We start from the raw sequence: 25,161 nt of genomic DNA, 5'->3' as shown, positions 1-25,161 counted from the left end.
CTCTTTTTTCTTCTCTCCCATCCATATCCCTGACCTTTAGGACCCTCTAAGCCATGTCAATTACCTGAGTTACATTATTCCATATTTTTTTCCATATTGTCATGTTCACGTACAAATATATATCTATAATACATTATGCACGTGCACACGTGTGTGTGCGTGTGTGTGTTTGTGTTTGTGAGGTTTATGAGCATTCCCTCTACTTTAAATTTTTCTGTCTTACTCAAGAATACCTCGTGGAAATCTGTTAAATGGCATAGCTCTAATTTATGCTTTTTAATGGCTACATAGTTGTATTAGTTTGCCAGGGCTACCATAACAAAGAACCAACCACACACTGGGTGGCTTAAACAGCAGAAGTTAATTTTATTACAATTATGGAGGCTGGAAGTCCAAGATCAAGGTGTGGGCAGGGTTGATTTCTTCTGAGGCCTCTCTCCCTGGCTTGTAGACGGCCATCTTCTCCCTGTGTTCACATGGTCTTTCCTCTGTGTGTGTGTGTGTGTGTGTGTGTGTGTGTCCAAATTTCCTCTTCTTATAAGAACACCAGTCATATTGGATTAGGGCCCACCCTAATGACCTCATTTTAACTTAATTACCTCTATATAGATACTATCTCCAAATATAGTCACATTCTGAAGTACTGGGCATTAGGACTTCAACATATGAAATTTTAGGGGATACAATTCAGCGCATAATAATAATGTTCTGTGATTTATTCAAATATTCCCTTACTGATAGGCATTTACATTAATTCTAGATTTTGCCACTGTGAACAGTGGTGCAATAAAATCTTTATGTGTATATCCATTTATTTCTATAGGATAATTCCCAAGAATGTGTTTGCTGTGCCACAGGGTATATATATACCCTATGGTGTATGGTTGCTGGATTACTTTTCAAAAAGTCTGTTATCAGTTAGCATTTATACTAGCAAGGTAACAGAATAATCCTTTTCCTAGCATTCCTATCAACAATAGGTATTATTGATCATTTTAATTTTTGCTAGTCTAATAGAAGTGAAATGATATTGTTCCTTTAATTTGCATTTCTCATAATTCTCTTCCCCTCTGTCTTGTCCCAGTTACTCCTTAACTGCCTGTGATTTGGGTTCTGCTCCTGCTGCTCTATTCATATTCTTCTCTCAGAAGTCACCAATTATGTGCTAATTGCTCATTAATTGGTCTTTGCAAAGTATTCTGAGATTTGTAGCATTTAAAACTCCTGGACACTGGTTTTTGTTTTGCCTCATTTTCATCTGTTTGCTGCTTGAATGTAGGCGCCACCTACAATATCATCCTGTCTTTCATTGCTCCTCGGTTTACCATGGGCTGGGAGATTTTATCCCAGTTTGTACTAGTTCCTGTGAGTGATTGGGTGAACTGCTCCAGATCCATGACTTTTTTTTTTTTTTTAATTTTTATTGAGGAATATTGGGGAACAGTGTGTTTTTCCAGGACCCGTCAGCTCCAAGTCAAGTCGTTGCTTTCAATCTAGTTGTGGAGGGCGCAGCTCACTGGCCCATGTGGGAATCGAACCGGTGACCCTGGTGCCATGAGCATTGTGCTCTAACCAACTGAGCCAACCGGCTGCTCCCGTGAACTTTTAACATTAGTAAAAAAGCAAAATCTTAAAAATGACTAAATTATTTGCAAATATTCATTAAATAAGCCCTGTTTACTTCTTGTAGTTATAACAGCTAGTAGGTTAATAGGTAAATTTATTTTTTTGTGTGTGTGTTTTTATTTTATTTTTCAATTACAGTTGACATTTAATATTTTATGTTAGTTTCAGGTGTACAACATATTCGTTAGACAAGTAAATTTATCTTTAGCATAAACACCCAATAGTTAGGTGGTTTTTGCTACTTGAGTATTTGAAACACTATGGCAAATAATTCCTTACAACCAAAAAAATAAAATACAATAAAAATTTTTAAATCACGTAATAAAAAACAATTTTAAATTATTTAAACTGAAGTATTAAACTTGAATTTATTATCTTTTTTGCAAAATATTATCCTTTACTAAATATTTCCTATCCTGGTTAAATGAATGGTTCTCTCTCATTGCTGCCCCCACATACCCCAAAAACAGTTATCCAAACCCACCTCCTCACGTGTTTTCTACCTCCCACTGGTTCTGCCCTTGGTTAAGGCCTTCATTGTTTCTTTTTACAGTTTGCAGCATCCTTCCAACTTGTTTTGCTTCCTTCAACCTCATCTTTGTTTTAACCCATCCTTCTTACTGACACCAGAGAGATTCTTCGGCGTGCAGATCCTAATTATGTCAGTCTTGTTTTAAACCCTTCAGGTATTTTCCGCTGATCACTTCTCACCTTCTTAGCGTGACATACAAGCCTGTCCTTTCCAGTTTTGCTTTCTTAGTATTCTTTGGTCCAACTCTTGTAGTTTTCCCAACACATTTTGTCTTGGCTCTATGCCTTTCTTTTTTTTTTTTTTTTTTAATTTACTGAGCCTTTGGAAAAAATGGTTTTTATTGAATTTAACTAAAAAAAATTATTTAAAATTAGTTTTTATAACTAACTTTAGAACATCTTTGAAATGAGTATAGAGTGTTTGGTGTGATACACATAATTTTTAGGCCAGATATGTTTATCCTGTCTTAAAAGTAACATATGCACTCAAAAAAATTATTCATAATTATATACATCACTTATTTCCAAAATGGAGTTGAGGTAACTATGCATTTGGGCTGTATTTCCTTTTTTTTAAAATTAGTTTCAGGTGCACAAGACAAAGTAATACTTAGACGTTTGTCATTTATATCCCTCACACTGTGTGAACCCCCCCGCCCCCCATCCACTATCCCTCTGACATCGCATACTGCCATTACATTTCCACTGTCTCTATTCCTAATGCTGTACTCTGCTTCTTGTAAGTATATACGTACACATATATATACACATACATACACACACGCACACACATAACTTGTAGTTGACATTCATTATTGTTCAACTTCAGCTTCAGGTGTACAATGCAGTGATCAGGCATCTACATCATCCCTGAGGTGGTCTCCCTAATGAGACAAGTGTCCATCGGACACCCTACAAAATCTTTACAACATTATTGATTACATTCCCCAAATTAATTTTCAAAACCCTGTGGCCATCTTGTGGTTACTGACTGTTTTCTAATCCCCTCACCTTCCCCCTTCCCCCTACCCTCTATGCCTTTTTTAATGGTAACTCTTTTAGTAAAAGCCCTTCTTTATCTGCTGCCTAGTGCACTTTATTTATCCTTTATGCCCCAGTTCAAGTATGTTTGACTTATGAAGACTTCTAATACTCCTTACCCACCATCAGCAAGGGTCACTCTTTTTATTTTTTGTCATCACTGTACCTTAAATATACTGTATTTTGTCGGGTATAATGCATACTTTTTTGCCCAAATTTGTGAGGAAAAAATAAGGATGCACGTTATATATTGGTAGTACTAATTCTGTATGTATATAAATGTTTTTAATTCTTTTATTTATGCTTATGAGTTAAAAGTGTAACTCTAGAAATCAATTATGATATCCGTATGCAAAATAATACCCTGGAATACAATAATAGGTTTCGTTGAACTTATGACTGAAGTAACGGTGAAGAGTTCTTGGCCTTCTATGATGCGTAAATATCGTAAATTTGTTTTTACGATACATAACATTTCTTGTACCTTGTATCTGTTCTTGTGTTTTATAATTATTTGTTACGTAAAATTTCTTATACCATAATATGTTAAAAAATAAATGATAAAATTGCTTTATAATACAAAAAACAAGTACCTAAATGTAAACAAATAAGATTTGAATTAAAACATTAAAGCAAAAGATTTTTTCCCCTGAAAATTTGGGCCAGAAACATGGATGTGCATTATGCATGGGAGCGCATTATATGCAGCAAAATACAGTAACTCCACATTGGTCTCATCACACTGTGTGAAGTCAGTTGTTTACATGTCTAGCTCATCTGTGCGCTGAAATCTTTGAAGGCAGGTGGTATGTCCTCATTCATTTTTGTGTCCCGAGCAAATAAGAGGAGTTCAAGGAAAAAAATAAGATTGTTATATACATGGACCTAAAGGCTAATGAACAGGCCCCAAGACATGAGAAAATATTTTAGTCCATTTTATTTGTGGAAAAGATTTAAGTTCTTTAACACGTTGCGTATGGCGGGGTTTAAATCCCTCGTGAAGATTCTCGTGATCTGTACGCAACGTGTTAATTTGTTTCATTTTTGTCTTTAAAAATATTTTTACAAAGGACGTCTGCTTTGATTTTTAAATAAACCTCCGAACGAGGAGAAATAAGCATCTAAAACATCAAATATTGACTAAACAATCATAACACTGAGAAAGAGATTTAACAATCCAAATCTTTATTATTTGCTATTGTAAAGGTTTTGAGAATACCAATTTTATTTCAGATTCTCCTGTTATAAATAAAAGTAGTAGATCTGGGCTTGAGATATGACAAAATACAATTTAGATGCCTTTCTAATCCTTCAGAGAGCCATTGGTTAGAAAAAGCTATTAAAGATTCATCAGAATTCACAATACTGTTTTCTGGCAGTGTACCCAAGGGGTTCCCTAAACACACTTAGAGGACTCATGTATCAAACAACTAGGAATTGATTTAGACCTAATCCCTTTGCTTTTTCAGAGTCCACAAAATCTGGCAATAATAGCCAACAAAGTTGCTTCTGAATTTGTTAGAAATTACTGGAGACAAAATGAACTGTCAGGATAGAAGCATGCAGTACTTTAGAAAGGTTTAAAATTCAATGGGTGGCATCTTTAGTTGAATATGATGATTATACTTTAAAAGAATACTGTCATATGAAATTCTTATTCATGGCTATCATTAATTTTTTAGTGAAACTTTTGCATTTATTTACCTAATTACGTAAAGTAATTGTGTTTCAAGAAGCATGTGAATTTTTCTCTATCAATAAATGTAAGTATAAAATATGTTTTTGAAAACTGTATATAAGGGAAAGCTCACATCTAGTTTAAACCCAATTCTAAGTGTTTATTTTAATTACACACACACACACACACACACACACACACACACACAATGAATATCCACAGTTGATGGCTTCAAAAGCTGTCATAAGATTTGTCAGGATAACCAATTCTGGATAGTCTTGAATAATTTAGATCATTTGATCTATTAAATATCTTTGAGTATCATTTAGATGGAATGGACACTTTAGCTGTAATACTATTCATAGAAGAGAAGTGGTTTTTATTCTAACTTATAGGAAATGTAATACTTCTGTCTGCTTATTAAGTAATTCTCTAAACAGTATCTTCCTTGAAAGAATAAAGAACAGTATCTTCCTGTGTATTTCAGGAATTGGTGCTCTCTGCTTATCTTAAACATTTACCATTGCCCATGTTTTTCAATCAGAGATTTTGAAGTGTTGTTTTTAAGGAAGAACAATAATTTATTAGTTTCTTGTATAAATGAACCTTATGATTATAATTTGACAGATTTAAGATATGTTGAAGGTTAATGTCCAGAAACTTAGAAGAACAGTTGGCATCATGCATTTTACACCTAATAGGTTTTATTTGGTTATTAGTAACCATCAATGAACAAAACTTTGAATTTCTGAAATTTTGTGTCATGAAATGTGTCACACTTAACATTTGAATTGTATGTGCCTGAATTATAAACACTATTAAGTGTTGTTTTTGTCTTAAACCGTAGCATTTCCCCACTGTGATTATATGCAGTTCATTTGATTCTATGTAATAAACATCTTTTTCAGTTCTAACTAAACCATGTTGAATGGTTTCTGCTTTAACATTTATACTCCTGAAATCAACCAGACTCTCTAGCCTTACCCAACACCCCTTTTCGATCTTAATTCCAAGAAAGAAATATTTTATTCCCCTCACCCCTAAAGTACACAGACTTTGAGTATTCCCTGAATGTCATAGGTTTGGAGTGAAAAGCAAAGAGAAAATGATTCCATAAATAGATAACGAAGTCCTGCCCAATTGTAGCATCACTGTCCAAATAGAGGAAATAGACAAGGGAACATGTAATTATAATTCAGTATGACAAACCCTGTAACAAAAGTGTGGTACCTAGTACAAGGATTAGCTCAGAGCAGAGTATAAGACCCATATGAGCAGGGACTATTTTTGCTTCATCTCTATACAGACATATCTCAGAGATACGGTGGATTTAGTTCCACCACAATAAAATGAATATTGCGATAAACCAAGTCAAATTTTTTGGTTTCCCAGTGCATATAAAAGTTATATTTACACTGTATTATAGTCTGCTAACTGTGCAATACCATTATGACTAAAATAACAATGTATATACATTAATAAAAATATTTTATTACTAAAAAATGCTATCTTCTATCATCTGAGCCTTCAGTGAGTCGTAATTGTTTTGCTGGTGGAGGGTCTTGCCTCTGTGTTGATGGCTGCTGGCTGATCAGGGTGGTAGTGGCTGAAGGTTGTAGTGGCTGTGGCAGTTTCTTAAAATAAGACAATGAAGTTTGCTGCATTGATTAACTCTTTCATGAACAATTTCTCTGTAGCATGTGATGCTATTTGATAGCATTTTACCCACAGTAGAACTTCTTTCAAAATTGGTGTGAACCCTCCCATACCCTGCCACTGCTGTATTTACTAAGTTTATGTAACATTCTAAATTCTTTGTTGTTATTTCAACAGTCTTCACAGCATCTTCCCCAGGAGGAGATTCCATCTTGAGGAACCACTTTCTTTGCTCATCCATAAGAAGAAACTCCTTATCCATTAAAATTTCATCATGAGATTGCGGCAATTCAGTCACATCTTCAGGCTCCACTTCTAATTCTAGTTCTCTTGGTATTTCTACCACATCTGCAGTTATTTCCTCCATTGAAGTCTTTAATCTCTCATAGTCATCCATGAGGGTTGGAATCAACTTCTTCCAAAGTCTTGTTAATGTTGATGTTTTGTCCTCTTCGCATGAATCATGAATGTTTGGAATGGCTTCAGAATGGTGAATCCTTTCCAGAAGGTTTTCAATTTACTTTGCCGAGATCTATCAAAGGGATCTCTACCTATGGCAGCTATAGCCTTATGAAATGTATTTCTTCAATAATAAGACTTAAAAGTTGAAATTACTCCTTCATCCCTGAGCTACAGAATGGATGTTGTGTTGGCAGACGTGAAAACAACATTAATCTCGTTGTACATCTCCATCAGAGCTCTTGGGTGACCAGGTGCATTGTCAGTGCGCATTAATGTTTTGAAAGGAATCTTTTTTTTCTGAGCACTAGTTCTCAACAGTGGGTTTAAAAGGTTCAGTAAGCCATGTTGTAAACAGATGTGCTATCATCCAGGCTTTGTTGTTCTATTTATAGGCAGAGTAGATTTTGCAGAATTCTTAAAGGCCCTTGGATTTTCGGAATGGTAAATGATCATTGGCTTCAACTTAAAGTCCCCAGCTGCACTAGCCTCTAGCAGGAGAGTCAGCCTGTCCTCTGAGGCCTTGAAGCCAGGCACTGACTTCTCCTCTCTAGCTATGAAAGTCCTAGTTGGCATCTTCTTCCAATATAAGACTTTTTCAGCTACACTAAAAATCTGTTGTTGAGTGTAGCTGCTTTCATTATTTTTCTTCTGGATAACTTATTGCAGCTTCTGCAGTAGCATTTGCTGCTTCACCTTGTTCTTTCCTATTATGGAGATGGCTTCTTTCCTTAAACCTCCTGAACCAACCTCTGCTAGCTTCAAACTTTGCTTCTGCAACTTCCTCACCTCTCTCAGCCTTCATAAAATTGAAGGGAGTTAGGACCTTGCTCTTGATTAGGCTTTGGCTTAAGGGAATGTTGTGTCTGGTTTGATCTTCTATCCAGACCACTAATACTTTCTGCATGTCAGCAATAAGGCTGTTTTGCTTTCTTCTCGTTTTTGTATTCAATGGGTTAGCACTTTTAATTTCCTTCAAGAACTTTTCCTTTGCATTCACAAATTGGCTAATTGGCTCAAGAGGCCTAATTTTTAACCCTATCGGTTTTCTACCTACCTTCTTCACTAAGCTTAATCATTTCTAGCTTTTGATTTAAAGTGAGACACGTGTGACTCTCCCTTTCACTTGAGCACTTATTATTGGACTATTTCAATATTGATATGTCTAAAAGAATAAGGAGGCACGAGGAGAGGGAGAGAGATGGGAAACGATCAGTCAGTGTAGCAGTCAGAACACATTTATCAATTAAGTTTACTGTCTTATATGGGCATGGTTTGTGGTGCCGCCAAACAATGATAATGCTAACATCAATAATCACTGATCACAGATCACAATCACAAACATAATAATGAAAAAGTTTGAAATATTGCAAGAATTACCAAAATGTGACAGATATGAAGTGAGCAAATGCTATTGGAAAATGGCACTCATAGCTATGCTCAATACAGAGTTGCCACAAACCTTCGATTTGTGAAAAATGCACTATCACTATCTGCAAATCTCAGTAAAGTGAAGCACAATAAAATGAGGTGTCCTTGTATATCTAGCACCTGACAGAGGGTCTGGCATTTAATAGATTCAATAAGTCAGTTAAATGAATGAGATTAATTCTGCCTTGGAAAGAGACAGAAACAAGGATGTCTTCACAAATAAGGAGAGATCTGGGCTTTGAAAGGCAAATAGGTAGATGACAGGGTAAGAGAATGATTGATAAGCCTGGAGAACAACAGTGTGAGTGAAACTGCCTGCCGCATTTCAACAAACTGCAGTCTGAATTGCTTCAGCATAAAGTGTAAATTCATTGAAGAGTAGCTGGAGATGGAGCCTTAATTAATGAAGAATTGTGTTGTTTCCATGGGTTTCTTTGAATAATAAAGAACATTGTTTTTTAAAAATTGATCAATTTACAATTTCCTGAACACTTTTTAAAATGTGTTTTGCGGTACCTGAACCACTTCCTTAAAGGACTTTAATATTTTTAAAAATTAGAATTATTGTTGATTAAATATTTTCATTTTAATATTTATCTCTAGCATTTTAGCCTTATGTTGGATATTTAGTACATTTATAATTTTGTATAATATATTGGGGATCCTTTGTGTAATCCATGATCCTTTATGATTTTACTTTTTCAAATTATGAAGATTAATAGTGCTGTGTTTGCATTTATGACATGCCAGTGTTTAAGTATGACAGCATATTTCAAGCTAAGTCTTATATAGAAATCTACTGTATAAAATAGGTACAGTTCATGGGCATTCCACTTCTTATGTTGATGGGGCTACTAGGACACTCTCAGACCCCTCCAAGTTTGAAAGTCAAAAGTTTAGTGGAAAGAGCTCCGGCCTAGATGCCAGGAGGCTCAGGTTCAGTACTTACAGCATTACTTTTATAGTTAGCCACGGGATTGTGGGTGTCTCCTTTTTCTCATCCGCTAAATAGAGGGAGTGAGTTAAATGAGTTCTAAAGCCCCTTTTAATTCTATTACGTGGTTTTATAAATCTGTAGCTATAGTTTGTGATGCTAGAGCTTTGGACAGGACTGTAGCCCCCAATTAGAGCTACAGTGTCTAGGACTACTTCTTACTGAAACCAGGGGCTGTGTATACTGTGTTTTTCATATATATATATATATATAATATCATATATAATAAATATCGCATTTGTGAAATACAGTTCTATGTGTGAGATATAGTTTTTCTTGTTCAACTTTTATGATAAGTTCTTCCCCCACCAACCCCCCCCTCCATGTTATATTTGAGGTTTGGTAGGATAGGTGGAGATACCTAGCAAGTAATTAGAAGTGTGGGTCTAAAACTCAGGAGAGAAGTCAGGACTACATATAGATTTGGAATCATCCACACAGGGGATACTTCAGAATTTGGAAGTAAATGAGATTACTTGGGGAAAGAACAGCAGACAGACGAGTATAGTATCCATATTTGAGGGCTGGAGGAAGATAATGAACTTTAAAAGGAAGTGGAAAAGGAGCAAAGAAATAAGAGAAGTAGACTGGATTTTGTAACTGATATTAATAAGTTTTAAAAGCCTTAAAAAAAAAGCCCACCATGGTGTTATGATTCACTGCTAGATGAAAGTAACTCAGCCATGAAGGTAAATGGTATCTGAGAAAATAATTTAAACCAATGGAGGCATGCAAGTCAATGTATAAAAATAAAACTTTTCTCAAGTTCCAGTTAAAAAGAAAAAGGATGTTTAATCATATTAAGTGTTGAAGAAGAATAAGCTTACAAGGTTCATTACTTACACACTTTAGTCAGTGCGATGGCCATGGTGAATGGAAAGCACTGAACTGAGAAACACGAATCCTGGGTTCTAGTCCAAATTCTATCCATTATTTTAACTGTATAACCATTCAGTCATCTAATAGGGTGGAGAGATTTGTAAACAGATCAGTTAGAATCAGGCTGGTAATAGCTATACTGAGTATGATCAAAAGTGGTTGTGCAAATGATTGAAGCCTTTTGGGGCTCAGTGTGTTCACCTGTGAAATAATCATAAATTGTTTTAAACATCATACTTAATGTAGTACCTCCTCCCCCCCCACACACAGAGTTTTGAATTGTCATAATGTTATTTGCATCTAAAATACATTTCTTTAGGAAGTATTATGAGGTGCATATGTACATATAGAGAGTGCCAAAAAAATGTATACACATTTTAAGAAAGGAAAGAGCTGTATTAAAATTGGAATACTCAATGTATACCGATAGCAAAAGATGAATACAAGTCATGTGTATACATTTTTTTTTTGGCACGCTTGGTATATATACATATCTATGTAGTTAAGTGCCCTTGGCCAGTGTGCACTTTCATCCCATGAGTGCCCTACTGCTGCCCTTTAGAGAGTGGAGCATATTTTGAAATATGTATTGTTTGTCTCCTGGAACTGTTTTTCTGCCATTTTTTAAAAGGAGGGAACAATTTTGACCCATAGAGATGCAAGTAAAGAATATGCTGGTTATTAAAATGTAAGTTCTACAGAGGTCAGAGGTATGAGGTGCCTCCAAAGAAATAGTTGAGAAAATGTAGGTAAAGGTTAATAGGCGTTTATAAATGAGTGACCACCATGTTAAATTCCTAAAGCACAGATAGTCACAGATTGTCGAAAGTGCCCATTTTGTGTCCTTTGATATATGGTGACTTTGTGTTCAACAAACATTTATCAAACTTGTATTATGTGCCCTGCGCAATGCTAGATGCTAGAGTTACATTGGTGAATAAGATAAGACATATCCCTCTTGGATTGTATCATTTATGGGAAAGACAGAGTTAAACCAGGGACAGAGACCCATAGAAGTTCAGGTTTGCCCAACCAGTGCATTGAGTAAATGTTCTAACTACCACAGGTTCTTGGCAAAAACCATGTAAACTGCATGTTTTATCCCTAGCTCAGCTTCTCCCTTCCTCTCTGTAATCCCCCACCTCGGGGTAACCATGGTTTAAGAAAAACAATATTGAAAATATGCAGTTAGGTATCTGACTCTCCAGGAGCATGTTAATGAGCATGTATGGTGCAAGTTGCTGGGGAAGGATGGGAACTCCTGACTTCTGGGACATAACATTCAAATCTGTATTTGTAAGCCAGACCATGTTCTTGAGTATAAACTCACATTAAAAAAAAAAAATCCTTTTGTTTAATTAAATGAAACAACCTACATTTTAATTACCTTGCTTTTTGTTTATAGGTCCAAGGGCAAGTGCATCCTACTCTTGAGTCTAGTGATGATGCTCTTCAGTATGTAGAAGAATTAATTTTGCAGTTATTAAATATGCTATGCCAAGCTCAGCCCCGAAGTGTTTCAGATGTAGAGGTATGATCAATTTGCCTTGTATTACTTTATATATATCTAATCTGTGTGTTTATTATAATTTCAGTGAAAGAGGAGTTTGCTCTTCAGTTTCACAAAATAAATATATTATGTTTAAAAAAATGAAGACTGGATTTATTTTAACTTTGTATTTGGTGTATGATAGCATATTTATGTTTTAGCTGTCGAATTATTCCATGTTTTGCTTTTAATCAAAAATGAACTTTTGTTGGCCTCTAAATACTCCTTGTTAATGCTAGAATTATATATACATATATGTATATATATGTATATGTGTATTTTTTTCTTATACCTTCCAAATGTTTCTTTTGTTTGTAAAGCCACCTATCCTTTCAAAAACATTTCAGTTAACTTTTTGATCTTCAGGTGTTACATGTATTTTAGATAATAAGTGGACCCCTTTCCACAGATTGAAAGAGAGGAAAATACCTAAAAATCTACGAAGGAAGTTTTGTAATGTTTTACAGAGATGACATGGTCCCTGTCTTTTTAGGGGTTATAGGTTAGTGGAGAAACAGATAGGCGTATGAGCAATAAAATAATGTGATGTACTATGAGTAAAGGAGATGTGGGAAAGTTTAAAAGGAGCAAATTAATAATATGGGCTTTGGGCCTCAGGGTTAGCCTCTCAGTAACAGGAATATAAATTGAGTTCTGAAGGAGTCAAAACTTTGAGAGGAGAAGAAAGAAGTTTTGAAGTACTGACTGTAGAAAATGGGAGATAGAGCTGGAAAAATAAACGTTTTGTGGCAATGATGAAGGATCATTTCACTTGAAAAACCTCGAACGTATAGAGGTACAAATCTTTGGGTTTCTGTGACATTTCTTCTGCAGTACTCAAGTGTGGGCATAAAAAAGATAGCTGAGTTGAATGGTATTTCACCATGGATATACAACGGGAGGACAGTAGGGCAGAGGATTGTGGAAACAGTGCTTTATAGTCCTTTTCAGGACACAACACACATAGAATATAATAATAATTCTATGGCACACAGTGAATGGCGAGGAGGTATCTCTATCTATCGCAGGCCCTGCTCTGTTTCCCTGAGGGCTGAGAGAGTGATATATAGGTATATCCAATGAGAAACTGCTAAAAAGAACATCAGAGAATCTAAATTGAATAAGGAAAAAAGTGAAATGTAATAATAGCTGATATGTGAGTGCTTGGTACAGTATCATGCACTAGGCTAAATAATTCTGTTTTGTATTTCAAGTTTTTAATAACCCCATGAAGATGGTGCTGTGTTTTTCTCTTACTAGAATGTAAACTCCAGGAATTTTTTCACTGTTGTTCACTGCCAGATTCCCACCACCTAGAACAATGTCTGGCACTGAGAAGGCACTCAGGAAATATATGTTGAATGAATAAATGTGGAAACTGAAGCCCAGAGAGGTTAAGTTGCCCAAGGTCACAGCTAATAAATAATGAAGCCAAGACTTTTCTGGGGCAAACATTCCACTAAACTATTCTGCCAGGTAGGAGAAAGCAGACAGATTGGAAAAACATGGAGGGAACAGGGTTTTGAATTTCCCAATAAGGTCAGAGAACTGGTAGCACTAGAATACCTCAGTGAGAGAAATAGAAGAATAGATTGGGATCAGAGACAGTTGTTGGAATGTAAGATTTCTGGGGTAACATGGTTACAAAATAGGGTGTGGCCGTGTGTTGGTGGCTGGACGACAGGTGCTGAATTATGAGGCCACGGTATTTTATGTGTTCTTAATGTAGACAATAAAGTCACATGGGATGACAGAGCCCTTTACATGCGTAGATAAAAGTGATGTTTCAGAAGCAGCTTATGATGTGGAAAAGAAGCTAAATCCACCTTCATGTGGGTTTTGGGACAAGGGCACTTCCTGCTCTAGAAGTCGTCAGGGGAGATCCAGATTTCAGCTGAGCAGAGATATTAAGGAACATTCAGTTACAGAGGTTGTGGATATAGAAAAGATTGTGTACTATGGAATACCAACTTACTTGATTGCTTAAGTCAAACCGTATTTCATTTTTTATCCTATTTTCCCATTGAATTATAAGGTCAAATATCTTTTATTCATCATTTCCTTTAGGCACTAATTACATTGGGCTTTATAGTAGATATTGAACAGAACTGATTGCCTGACTCTTCTCATTAACAATTCCATTTGCTCTTTTGGATCCTAGTTAGGTTCTCCCACAGTGTTTATAAAATGTAACATCCAACCCTTTGCCTACTGTATTAGAATGGAATTGACAGATCTTGTCTTGCTTATCATTCTGATGTTGGTACATCCCAGGAATTTGCTAGTTTGATAACAATTGCATTCTCAAATTCAGCTCTTTACAGGTATGTTGTACTATACCTATGTTTGTCTAATTTCCTCCTTTTAATTAATATAGAAACTAATTTATAATTTTCCAATATTGGAGGAGATGATGAATTCTTGAAAGTTACTAGTGAGTCTCTCAGTCTTCCCACTTTCACAGATGTAATCAATATGTAGGTACTAAAGACTAATATAGGGTATTTTATAGTTTTTTAATACTTAGAAAATTTCTGAGATATCAAAGATATTTACCCTATGTCCTGTCTTGTTATGTTTAAGCATTTAACCAGGGCCCTTAAAATAGATATAGCCATGTGATATTCCAATGAGCTGGCTTTGGTGTTGTTGGGAATGAATTTTTGAATGAGAATATATGACAGTAATAGAAATAGCAATCAGTTGTGTAACAGGCTTTGTAATTTCAAAGCACTGTTATATACATCTTTATGTCCTTACAACAACCCGGTGTAGTAGTTGTTATTCTCCTTATTTTATATATTAGACAATTAATCTCAGAATGGTGGAACAGAATAAAAAATAAAAAGAAGATGGAAACCTGTGTTTTTTCCAGTCAATAGTCAAATACCCTTCTTCCTATACCATTCCCCTAAGGGTATTTAGATAAGAATATGGAGATACAGAGATATTTAGATGACTATAATTGTATAATGGTATCTTAGATTCTTTTATCAGGAAACAATTTTCCATTTTCTTCATTCATTCGGATTCTTTATTTTTTAAATACATTTCTTTAATTTTAAAAACACATTTGTAGCATTCTATTAAAATAATAAGGACCATGAATTTAGCAAGTCTTTCAAATACATCCTGGGGTAAGATTTTATCAAAATTTAAAAAAATTTTTTGAGCTATATAAAAATGTACTATAAAAATAGATCAATCTGAGCTAGTGGAATATATGAATTTTTTGATCTTTCTAAATACATTTTGATTACTTTAAAGTATAAGCATAATTCAGAGTAAAGTGGCAATTCTTGCTTACTATTTGGCCCCTATAGAATTTGTTTTAATGAAAAACTGAAAATGATATTTAGTTGCCCTATAGTTTTAGGAAAATAGATACTTCAGAAGTGCTTGAAAACTGATGGATTACATACTTTTCTATAATTTTGCTAATTTAAAAGTTTTAAGTTGTATTAAGATCATCACAAATTGTAAACTGTAATAGTCCAAATGAATGGGATTTTGTTTTATTGATGTAGCCAATATTCACTCATCCATGCCACCAGTATCTGAGTATCTTATCAGTCAGGCAGTATTCCAGATGTATAAGGAAGGCTCTGGGAATGCAGAAGAGGGATAAATGTTATTTGGCCCTGTCTTTTCAAAATAATTTAAGTTTTAAGAGATAGTTTATAAAAATTATTCCAATTTGGTTTGTTCTCCCTCTCCTTATTGTCTATACTTAATCTTTTAGAAGAACAGAAGCAAAAACTAGTAGTATTTTTTTGTGTGTGATATTTCCCTGGTAAAGTAATTTCTTAAACCGTTTTGTCCTTTCATAATTGTACTTGTCCTTTATTTCTTTCTAGATGACTAGACTGACTGCCATTTGTAATATCTTTCCTGTTTCTCTTTCTGGCTCTTGTGCCTGTTTTTAACGAACTTTCATTTCTTAGGACACTGATACATTTTTCTTTTCATTTAACTCAGGTTTTCTTGGCCTCTTTTATCTTAGACTTTTTTTTCCCATCAATCATATCCTAAAATTTTTTTAAGTTTGCTTTCTTTCCATTCATTTTTTGTTAAGCTCTTTTCTTTTTCATCCTAAAGAGTCCTTATGTCTAATAAGTTTTCCATTAACATTTAGATTTCCCAAGTAGTTTCTCCATATTTTCTACCTTTCTAGAAAAAAAAAAAAAAAATCTCCCACACATTCTAAGCTTTTGTTACTATTAATAAGACTTTAAAAGTACCTGTGGTCTGGAGTTTTGCACTGAAATGCATGTGTAGGAATTTCCATAGGTCCTAGGATATTTGTATTGGAATTGATCTTCAAGATTATCTATTTAGACCCCTTTATTATGTAAAGCAAAAGACAAGGTTTTGTTAATAAGAGACAGGGCTGAATCTCAAACCTAGCATTTTTTTGTATCTCATTTATTTTTTCCAAAGCCACTAAATGTTCCCAATTAACTAAATGTTAATTAGGGTGAAGTTTCTTATTTCAAACAAATGAAATTACTAATCTTAAAAGTAGCAGAGAAATAGAATTCCAATTCATGAATCTTTCATTAATCATTCCTCCTTGGGCTCTTTTACTTTAAAAACATTTTTTAAATAATTGTACAAATAAAGTTTGCCACTAGAGGAGATAAAGTATTTCTTTCCACTTGGCCTTTCCACATTCAAAGCATCTTTTGTTGACCCTACCAATCTTTTCCCATACATTCGACTCTTGGTGTTACATAAGTATGTAGTTGGTAATTTGATTCCAATAATACACTAATAAGTAAGTTTAAAATGTGTACGTCATTATTATGTTTTCTTTCTTGCCTTCTGTTGTCATTCCTGATTTACTTTCCCCTTCTTTCTTAAAACAATAGATAAACTTGGGATTAGATGGATAAAATTGAGATGGGAAGGGATTGCTGTTCTGTTTTTTTTTTCTTCCACCTCAACCTCTGCCTACAGTTTGCCTCTGTAATTCCCCCAATGATTTATTTTCAAAGACAATATATTTAGAATTGTCAAATTGAGTTCAGCTTCTGTTCTCTTCTACTTTTCTATCACCACTACACACCAGTGCTTTTTAGACTCTAGGTTGTCACCCATTAGTAAATTATAAAATCACTTTAGTGTATTGCTCAGCTAACATTTTTTTTAAATGAATAGAAGATATCAATGCAAATAGCTTTTCAGCTAGGCATTTAAAAAAGTTTGTAAACTCCATTTTTAACTACAATAATTCTTTCAATATATCTCTAATTCCATTAATTAGACTTAAAATGATTGCTTCTTATATTTGTCAGCTGATATTTAGTTTTATAATCAGGAGTGATGTTTAATTTTATCTAGTCGACTACTGCGGTAAATACTACTTTGGTAAATACTGAGTAATTCAAAATTCGTGTGTTAAAATTATGTAATAGCGACCTCTACTGGTTTTAATTATTGTATCTTGTTTTAAAAACTTGAGAGGATGAAAGTACCTTTTGTTTGAAGTGAATTTCATTAGTTTATTAAAGTAGGGAAATTCCACTTTTACATTAACGTGAGGTGTTTTACTTTCAGTGGAAATTCTAACGAATAAGTGCTGGAAATTAAAATGAAGTATTTTGTTAAAAATTAATGAATGACCTATGGAGGATGCAGACTCTAATGATGAGCTACCGTGTACGACTATTAAAATTGCTGTTACCGGTGTAATTCCTTGATTTCCATGATTTGTAAATAGTTTTGAAGTCAAGTTTTGCATGATGGATAAAGAAAAAAAATTCTTAGAAGTTTCAAGTGCAAAATGTTACTTGAGTTTGTATTGAAAAGTAAGGACAAATGAATGATAGTTGGATTTAGATATTTACTTCTTGAGCTTAGGTTTTGTTCCTTGAATTTTTATGTAAGTAATGTTTAAAATGGCTTCTACTCATTCTTGTCATTAGCTTTTTCACAGTGAAGTTGAAATTCAGAATGTGATTTTCCCCCTAGATAATACAATGAATGTTTAGTCTCTTAATTGCCTAGTTAAAAAACTAATACATTGACAGTTAGTTTTTCTTAACTTAAGTATATTTGTAGTATAAGTTATACCACATGTGAAAAGCCTGCTTTTGGTATTCTTTGATTTTAAAAGTAAATTATAAGCGAAGAGTACTGTTTAATATATTTGTTGCTTAGTTGTTAATTTTCCTATTTTCCAAGGAACGTGTTCAAAAAAGTTTCCCTCATCCAATTGATAAGTGGGCAATAGCTGATGCCCAATCGGCTATTGAAAAGAGGAAACGAAGAAACCCTTTATCTCTCCCAGTAGAAAAAATTCATCCTTTATTAAAGGTAAAGCTGAACTACTGCCTTTTTGCCCTTTAAAAGCAAAATAAAACCCATAATTTTCAAACACAAAGAGTATATTTTATGGGTAATAGAGTCAAGTGAAAGGTAAAATTTTCTCATTTTAATTTTTCTAGGAATTCATGTTGTGGAGCGGATGATATGATAATAGGGAAGTGTAAGTTGGGCAAAATGGTTTAAAGTAATTTCATACCAATAGTAATAGTCAAGCAAATTGAAGGAACTAGGAAAAGTTGTAATTGTGCATGTTGTTCATCTCAGATGTTAGTAGAACCTCAAAGAGAATTTATAAAACCCCTTTCTTGTTAGTTAGACCTAAATGTCCCTATAATTCCTTCAGATCTTAGCCCTTCACATCATTAGGTGCGTAAGGACCTTAGTGAGACTGCCATGGGATTATGTGTAATCTTTGAACAAAAATTCCCTAAAGCGCACCTAAACCATCCAGTTCTACTTGGCATTTAAGTCAGTTGGTCATATTTCTCTAGAACTGATAGAAAGAATAACTGCTAGAAACTCTAATAATGATATTTTTATTTTATTGAATACAATGAATAAACTATTGATTAACTCTCACATTAAGAATATAGGTATTATAATAATTAAAACCTTAATACTTTTGATATCAATAATTTTGTATATACTATAACATAAGCAGAATGCTAATGCTTACATACATTATCTCTAAATTTTATTACTCAGCAAAGTTATTATCATCATCCCCAGTTTGTAGGTGAGGTAACTGAGGCAGAAAGTGATAAGTAACTTTTAGTCCAAGTTCACAGGGCTGGTAAGCCCCACAAAGTCCATGCTCTCTTTGAAGTCTAATAATAGGACTATTTAACATGCTTTTAATAACCATTATTGTTCAGTAAGACATAGCATGAATATTTTTTCCATAGAAACAATCCAGATACCAGGAATGAGCTACTAGGATTTTGGGAAGCCCAGGTTTCTTTGGAAATAAGGATAGAGGTATAAGACTAGTAGATATTCCCATATACCAATAATATATTAACTCTTTTTCTGCATAGAGAAAAGAAAAACTCTTTTGTCATAGTTAATTCCAGGTATTCTGACTTAGATACCAACGAGCATTCCCCACCCCCACCCCCAAATTTGGGCTTCCCTTCCTAAGTTAAAGATTATCTATTTAGTAATTTGTATAATACTTCTTAGGTATTTTATATGATCATAGGTAACTTTGTCATACCTTTTCTTAGCTTACATTTCCAAGTAGCAATATGTATATTATTCATAGATGAGCCACTTAAAATTAAATGATGTTAAATAATCACACACCTCAGTAAAAGATAAACTAAATTGTATGCATGTTTTTTTAATCACTGTGTCAAATTTATAGTATATGACTTTTAAACATGCTTTTCTTTTAATTTTTCAGGAGGTCCTAGGTTATAAAATTGACCACCAGGTTTCTGTTTATATAGTAGCAGTATTAGAATATATTTCTGCAGACATTTTAAAGCTGGTGGGGAATTATGTACGAAATATACGGCATTATGAAATTACAAAACAAGATATTAAAGTAGCAATGTGTGCTGATAAGGTAGGATACTGATCTTCTATAAGTTTTATTCTTAAATTTTTGTTCATCACTTATTGGATGCTAACATACTATTCAGACAGAGTAAAATTGTATATTATGTGTCAGAGTATATTTCCAATAATCTAATAGCAAGTACTCAGGATACCATTTAATGGGAATAGATTATTATATATAGTCTTCAGATGTATTTAAATGTGTCATGCAGTTTTTCTTTTATGTGTTTCTGCAAGTAGGGTTAATAACAGTAGTATCTCTTATTAGTGAATTTCTTAAAATTTTATTTGGATTGGAAGACTTAGAAGGTTATGGATTTACTTGAAAACAATTTTTGAAAATGTAAAAATACTAAACCCTTGAGAGTTTTATTTCAATACAGAGCATTCTTTAGCTATTACTTATATGTTTTTACTCTAATAATATTAACAGGAAACATTTTTGAAAGTTAAGTATATCTGTGACTCATTTCATTTGGTCCTTATGATACCACCCTATGGTGCTCTTATCTACATTTTATAATAGGAAAACTGAAGTCCACAAAAGTAAAGAAATCGGTTCAGATTATTATGTGACATTTCAAAGCCTAGATTTGACCTCCAGATCTGTCTGAATCTAAACTTTCAGTCATTGCACTGTAATGCCTCAGCATTTTCATTTTATAAAAATGACTTGGGAGAAAAGAAAATATTTTCTGATGAAGCATTTCATTCCATTTTTTTCTCACTGTACTCTACTTGACTTGAAATATTCTTTCTGATTACTGAATCCCCTTAATTATGTTTTAGTGTTTATTTGTTCTTTTAGAATGTGATTGTATAGAGTAGAAATCACTTGATCTGATGAGAATTTCAAATGTTTTCATATTTTTAAATGAATAACTATTTGGTTTTAAAAACAATGATTTTTCAATGAATATAAAATATTTGAAACTTTTGAATGACTCAGATAAATAAAATATTTTTGAGTACATACTGTACTCACACAGTGAGGAGATGCAAGAGAAGTATAAAACAAGGTTTCAGAGTTGATGAAGAGATACTTACATTTGTGCAACAAGTAATACAAGATAAGATTTTTTTTATTGTTATGGGGATGACGAGGTAGAAGTTCATAGAAGGGGAAACGTGAAGTACAGCAAGAGTAATAATAGTAGACTTCTTGGGGAAAAAAGGACTTGTTTTGATCAATTTCCAATAAATGTAGGTAAAGAAGCCAACTAGAAAGCTATAAGAATTATTCAGAGATGAGGTAGTGAGGCCCTGGAATGAAGTGGTGATGGCAAGGGTATAAAACGAGAGAACTAAGATAGAAATCCAAGATAGGATTTGGGAACAAATTAGAAGTAATAGACAGACTGACAGATAATGCTATTGATAAGAGAACTTGGAGGAGTCAGTTTGTGATGCCGCATGTAGAATTCTTTTTAGAGAAGCTATGGAGGGGGCAGTGGCAGTACATCCAAGAAGAAATAATTGTGTGTTTGCTTTTTATCATTTAAGAACTGTATTTAAAGGATAACTTAGGGTGCTTCACTTCAAATTTTCCTATAGATTCATATTTTATTATACTTTTTTTATATCTCTGACTATGTAGGTATTGATGGATATGTTTCATCAAGATGTAGAAGATATAAATATATTATCTTTAACTGATGAAGAGCCTTCCACCTCAGGAGAGCAAACTTATTATGATTTGGTAAAAGCATTTATGGCAGAAATTCGACAATACATAAGGGAACTAAATTTAATTATAAAAGTTTTTAGAGAGCCCTTTGTCTCCAACTCAAAATTGTTTTCAGCTAATGTAAGTATCATTGTGTACACGTATATCATTGCATGTGTTAATTTTACATGACCAATGACATTTGAATTTGTATAGTTCATGATCGCTAATTTGTTGATTTTTTTTTAATTGTGAGATTTAATTCATAGTGACTATGATCACAAATAAAGTTGCTACAACCGTTTCAGTAAGTTAAACATCAGAAATTAAAAGACAAAATCTAAGCTAGAATAATTGTATAAGTGCAAATGAATTCACAGAATCTTCCATGTACTTCAAAGAATATAAAGCCTCTTGTTTAAGTGGGAGAATTTTTTAACTCATTTGAGTCATTCAACCAGCACTTCATCAGTGCTGTCTATATTGTTAAGCACCATACTTAGCAATGGGGATTCAAAGATGAATAAGAAACAGTTCTTCCCTCAAATTTAACTACTCAAGACAGAGCTGTAAACTTAAAATTAAGTTGCAGGCACCCAACCTAACGGGAGAAGATTTTTGCAAACAACATGTCCGATAAGGGGTTACTATCCAAAATATATAAGGAACTCATACAACTTAACAACAACAACAAAAATCCAATTAAAAAAATGGGCAGAGGACATGAATGGACATTTCTCCCAAGAAGACATACAAATAACCAACAGATTTTTAAAAAAATGCTCAACTTCACTCGCTCTTAGGGAAATGCAAATCAAAACCACAATGAAATATCACTTCATACCTGTTAGAATGGCTATCATCAACAAGAAAAATAATAAGTGTTGGAGAGGCTGTGGAGAAAAAGGAGCTCTCATACACTGTTGGTGGGAATATAAAGTGGTACAGCCACTATAGAAAACAGTATGGAGGTTCCTCAAAAAATTAAGAATAGAATTACCACATGACCCAATAATCCCTCTTCTGGGTATCTACCCCCAAAATCTGAAAACATTTATCCATAAAGATATATGTACCCTGATGTTCATTGCAGTATTATTCATGGTGGCCAAGACATAGAAACAACCAAAGTACCATTCCATATATGATTGGATAAAGAAGAAGATATACACAATGAAATATTACTCGATGATAAGAAAAGATGAAATACTGCCATTTACAGCAATATGGCTGGATCTTGTGATTATCATGCTAAGCGAAATAAGTCAGATAGAAAAAGTCAAGAACCATATGACTTCACTCATATGTGGGATATAAAACTGAAAACAACAAAGGAACAAGACAAAGAAACAGAAACTCCTAGACACAGACAACAGTTTAGTGGTTACCAGAGGGTAAGGGAGGAAGGGGTGGTAGAACAGGGTAAAGGGGGTCAAATATATGGTGATGGGGGAGAACTGACTTTGGGTGGTGAATACACAATGCAGTATATAGATGATGTATTATTGAATTATACACTTGAAACCTATATAATTTTACTAACCAATGTCACCCAAATAAATTTAATAAATAATAAATTGCAATACACTGTGGTAATTACCATAATAGAAGTATGACAACAGTATTTTGTGGAGCACAAAGGAGGGAGCCAATAACATTAAAAATTAGAGAAGAGATTACTGATCTAGTAATTTCCAGAACTGTCGCCACATAACCATGGGTAAGTGATAGAGAAGCAGTGCTCACTACAGAGGCTGAGACTAGGGCTCAAGTTAAGGCAATGAATGAACATTAAAAAAAAAAAAAAAAAAAGAAAGGAGTAGATTACAGGTTGCACAGATCCATACAGTAAAAAAAAAATCCATTGAACTGTTTAAATGGATGAATTGCATGGTATGTAAGTTGTGTTTTAATAAAGTTGTTTTAAAAAATAAAGGAGTAAACGATAGGCAAAGATTTCTTAAGACACAAAAATCAAGAACCATAAAAATTAGTGAATTGGACTTCATTAAAGTGAAAATCTTTTGCTCTTCAAAAGACATTGTCAGAAAAATAAAAAGATAAGCCACAGATTGGTAGAACCAATTTGAAATACATATGTCTAACAAAGGACTTATATCCAAACATATAAAGAATTTTTACAATTTAAAAACAACCTGGTATTTTTAAGTGGGCAAAAAAATCAAACACTTTATAACAGAAGATATACCAATGACTGAAAAGCACATCAAAGGATGCCCAACATCAATAGTCATCAGAGAAAGGCAAAAAGACCACAGTGAGGTACTACTGTACACTTATTAAAAAGATACAATTAAAAAGACTGATGATACCTAATGTTGAAAAGAATGTGGAGCAACTCCTAGTGGGAATAAAAAATTCTCACATTGCTTGTGAGAATGTAATTTGGTGTAAATACTTAGGAAAGAGTTTGGCAGGTTTCTACCATATCAAGTAGAAACTAGCTGTACTACCTAGCAATTTCACTCCTGGGTTTTTACCCAGAAGAAATGAAAGCATATCCATACAAAACTTGTTCATGAATTTTCATAGCAGCCTTTTTCGTAACCGCTCCAAACTGGAAACAACCCAAATATCCAACAAGTGAATGGATATGCAAATTGTGGTATGTCCATACAACGGAATAATATTTAGCATAAAAATGAATGAAGTGGTTATATATGCAGCAATATGGATTCATCTCAAAAACATAAGCAAAAAAATCTAGACACAAAAGATTGTATATGATTCTATTTAGTATTCTAGAAAAGACAGTTCTAGTCTATAATGATAGAAAGCAGATCATTGGTTTCCTGGGGGCAATAGTGGTGATTAAAGGGGAGGGGACACGAAGAAATTTCTATGGTAATGAAAGTGTTATTTATCTTGATTATGGTCATAGTTTTAAGTAAGTAACTACATAAAATCTCATCAAAAAGTACATTTAAAATAGGTGTATCTTACTGGATACAAATCACATGTCATCTACAGCCATACCACCCTGAATGCGCCCGATCTCATCTGATCTCGGAAGCTAAGCAGGGTCGGGCCTGGTTAGTACTTGGATGGGAGACAAATCAAATGTCAATGTTGATTTAACCAAAAAAGTATGGTCACTGATAGAAGTAATCAAATCAAAAAATAGTAATTGGATAAATGCAAATTAGTACTTGTTTTTCAAGTAAGCATTTTTTTAAAAGTTAAGATTGACAATATTTAGTGTTGTAAGGTCTTGGCAAAACTATTACTCCCATACACTACTGATGAGAGTGTAAACTAGCGGACTCTTTTAAAGAAAATATCCATTGATACTATAAATATATACCCGATGACAAAAATCTTTGTCCAGGAATCTAACCTACAGAAAATTTTATACAAGTTACGAAGTGTTGTATTGAGTATTCTTGTATGCGTAGCAATTATTAGTAAAAATAAAATAATAGAAGAATAGAATGAATAAATGAAGTAAAAGGGGACGATATGGATTCATATAGATTCTTTGTCATTACTGGTAGAACAAGAGCTTGGTGTGCCACAAGAAAGCCTGGGTTAGAGAAGATAGCACGCATAAAGCACTTGTGCTGCGTACCCAAGTGTGGTCGTTGTCTTGAGGAAAAGCGCTGTAAGAGTATGATTGTTTGAGTAGCTAACAACTAGCAACTTTTTTCACTACTTTTACCTTAAAGAATGATTGACAAACTATGATTATTCAGACGTGTATTTAACAGACATTTCTAAAAAATGAATGAAGTGTGGTG

General features: G+C 33.7%; 1 protein-coding gene across 3 annotated transcripts in view; it reads left to right on the top strand.

Annotated features, from left to right (window-relative positions):
• The window catches only part of SOS1 (SOS Ras/Rac guanine nucleotide exchange factor 1), a 119,594-nt gene that overhangs the window by 32,504 nt on the left and 61,929 nt on the right, over nucleotides 1-25,161 (top strand). For 2 of the 3 annotated variants that reach the window (XM_019742402.2, XM_019742393.2), the window contains exons 2-5: nucleotides 11,701-11,826; nucleotides 18,031-18,162; nucleotides 19,580-19,744; nucleotides 21,335-21,544. In XM_019742402.2, coding sequence (XP_019597961.1) covers nucleotides 11,701-11,826; nucleotides 18,031-18,162; nucleotides 19,580-19,744; nucleotides 21,335-21,544 — 633 coding nt within the window. The remainder of the gene's footprint in view (nucleotides 1-11,700; nucleotides 11,827-18,030; nucleotides 18,163-19,579; nucleotides 19,745-21,334; nucleotides 21,545-25,161) is intronic. The other variant, XM_019742420.2, reaches the window with a different exon arrangement.

The sequence above is a fragment of the Rhinolophus sinicus genome, linkage group LG05, assembly GCF_036562045.2.
Source record: "Rhinolophus sinicus isolate RSC01 linkage group LG05, ASM3656204v1, whole genome shotgun sequence".
Classification (NCBI taxonomy): domain Eukaryota; kingdom Metazoa; phylum Chordata; class Mammalia; order Chiroptera; family Rhinolophidae; genus Rhinolophus; species Rhinolophus sinicus.
This window is presented reverse-complemented; position numbering and strand designations above follow the sequence as displayed.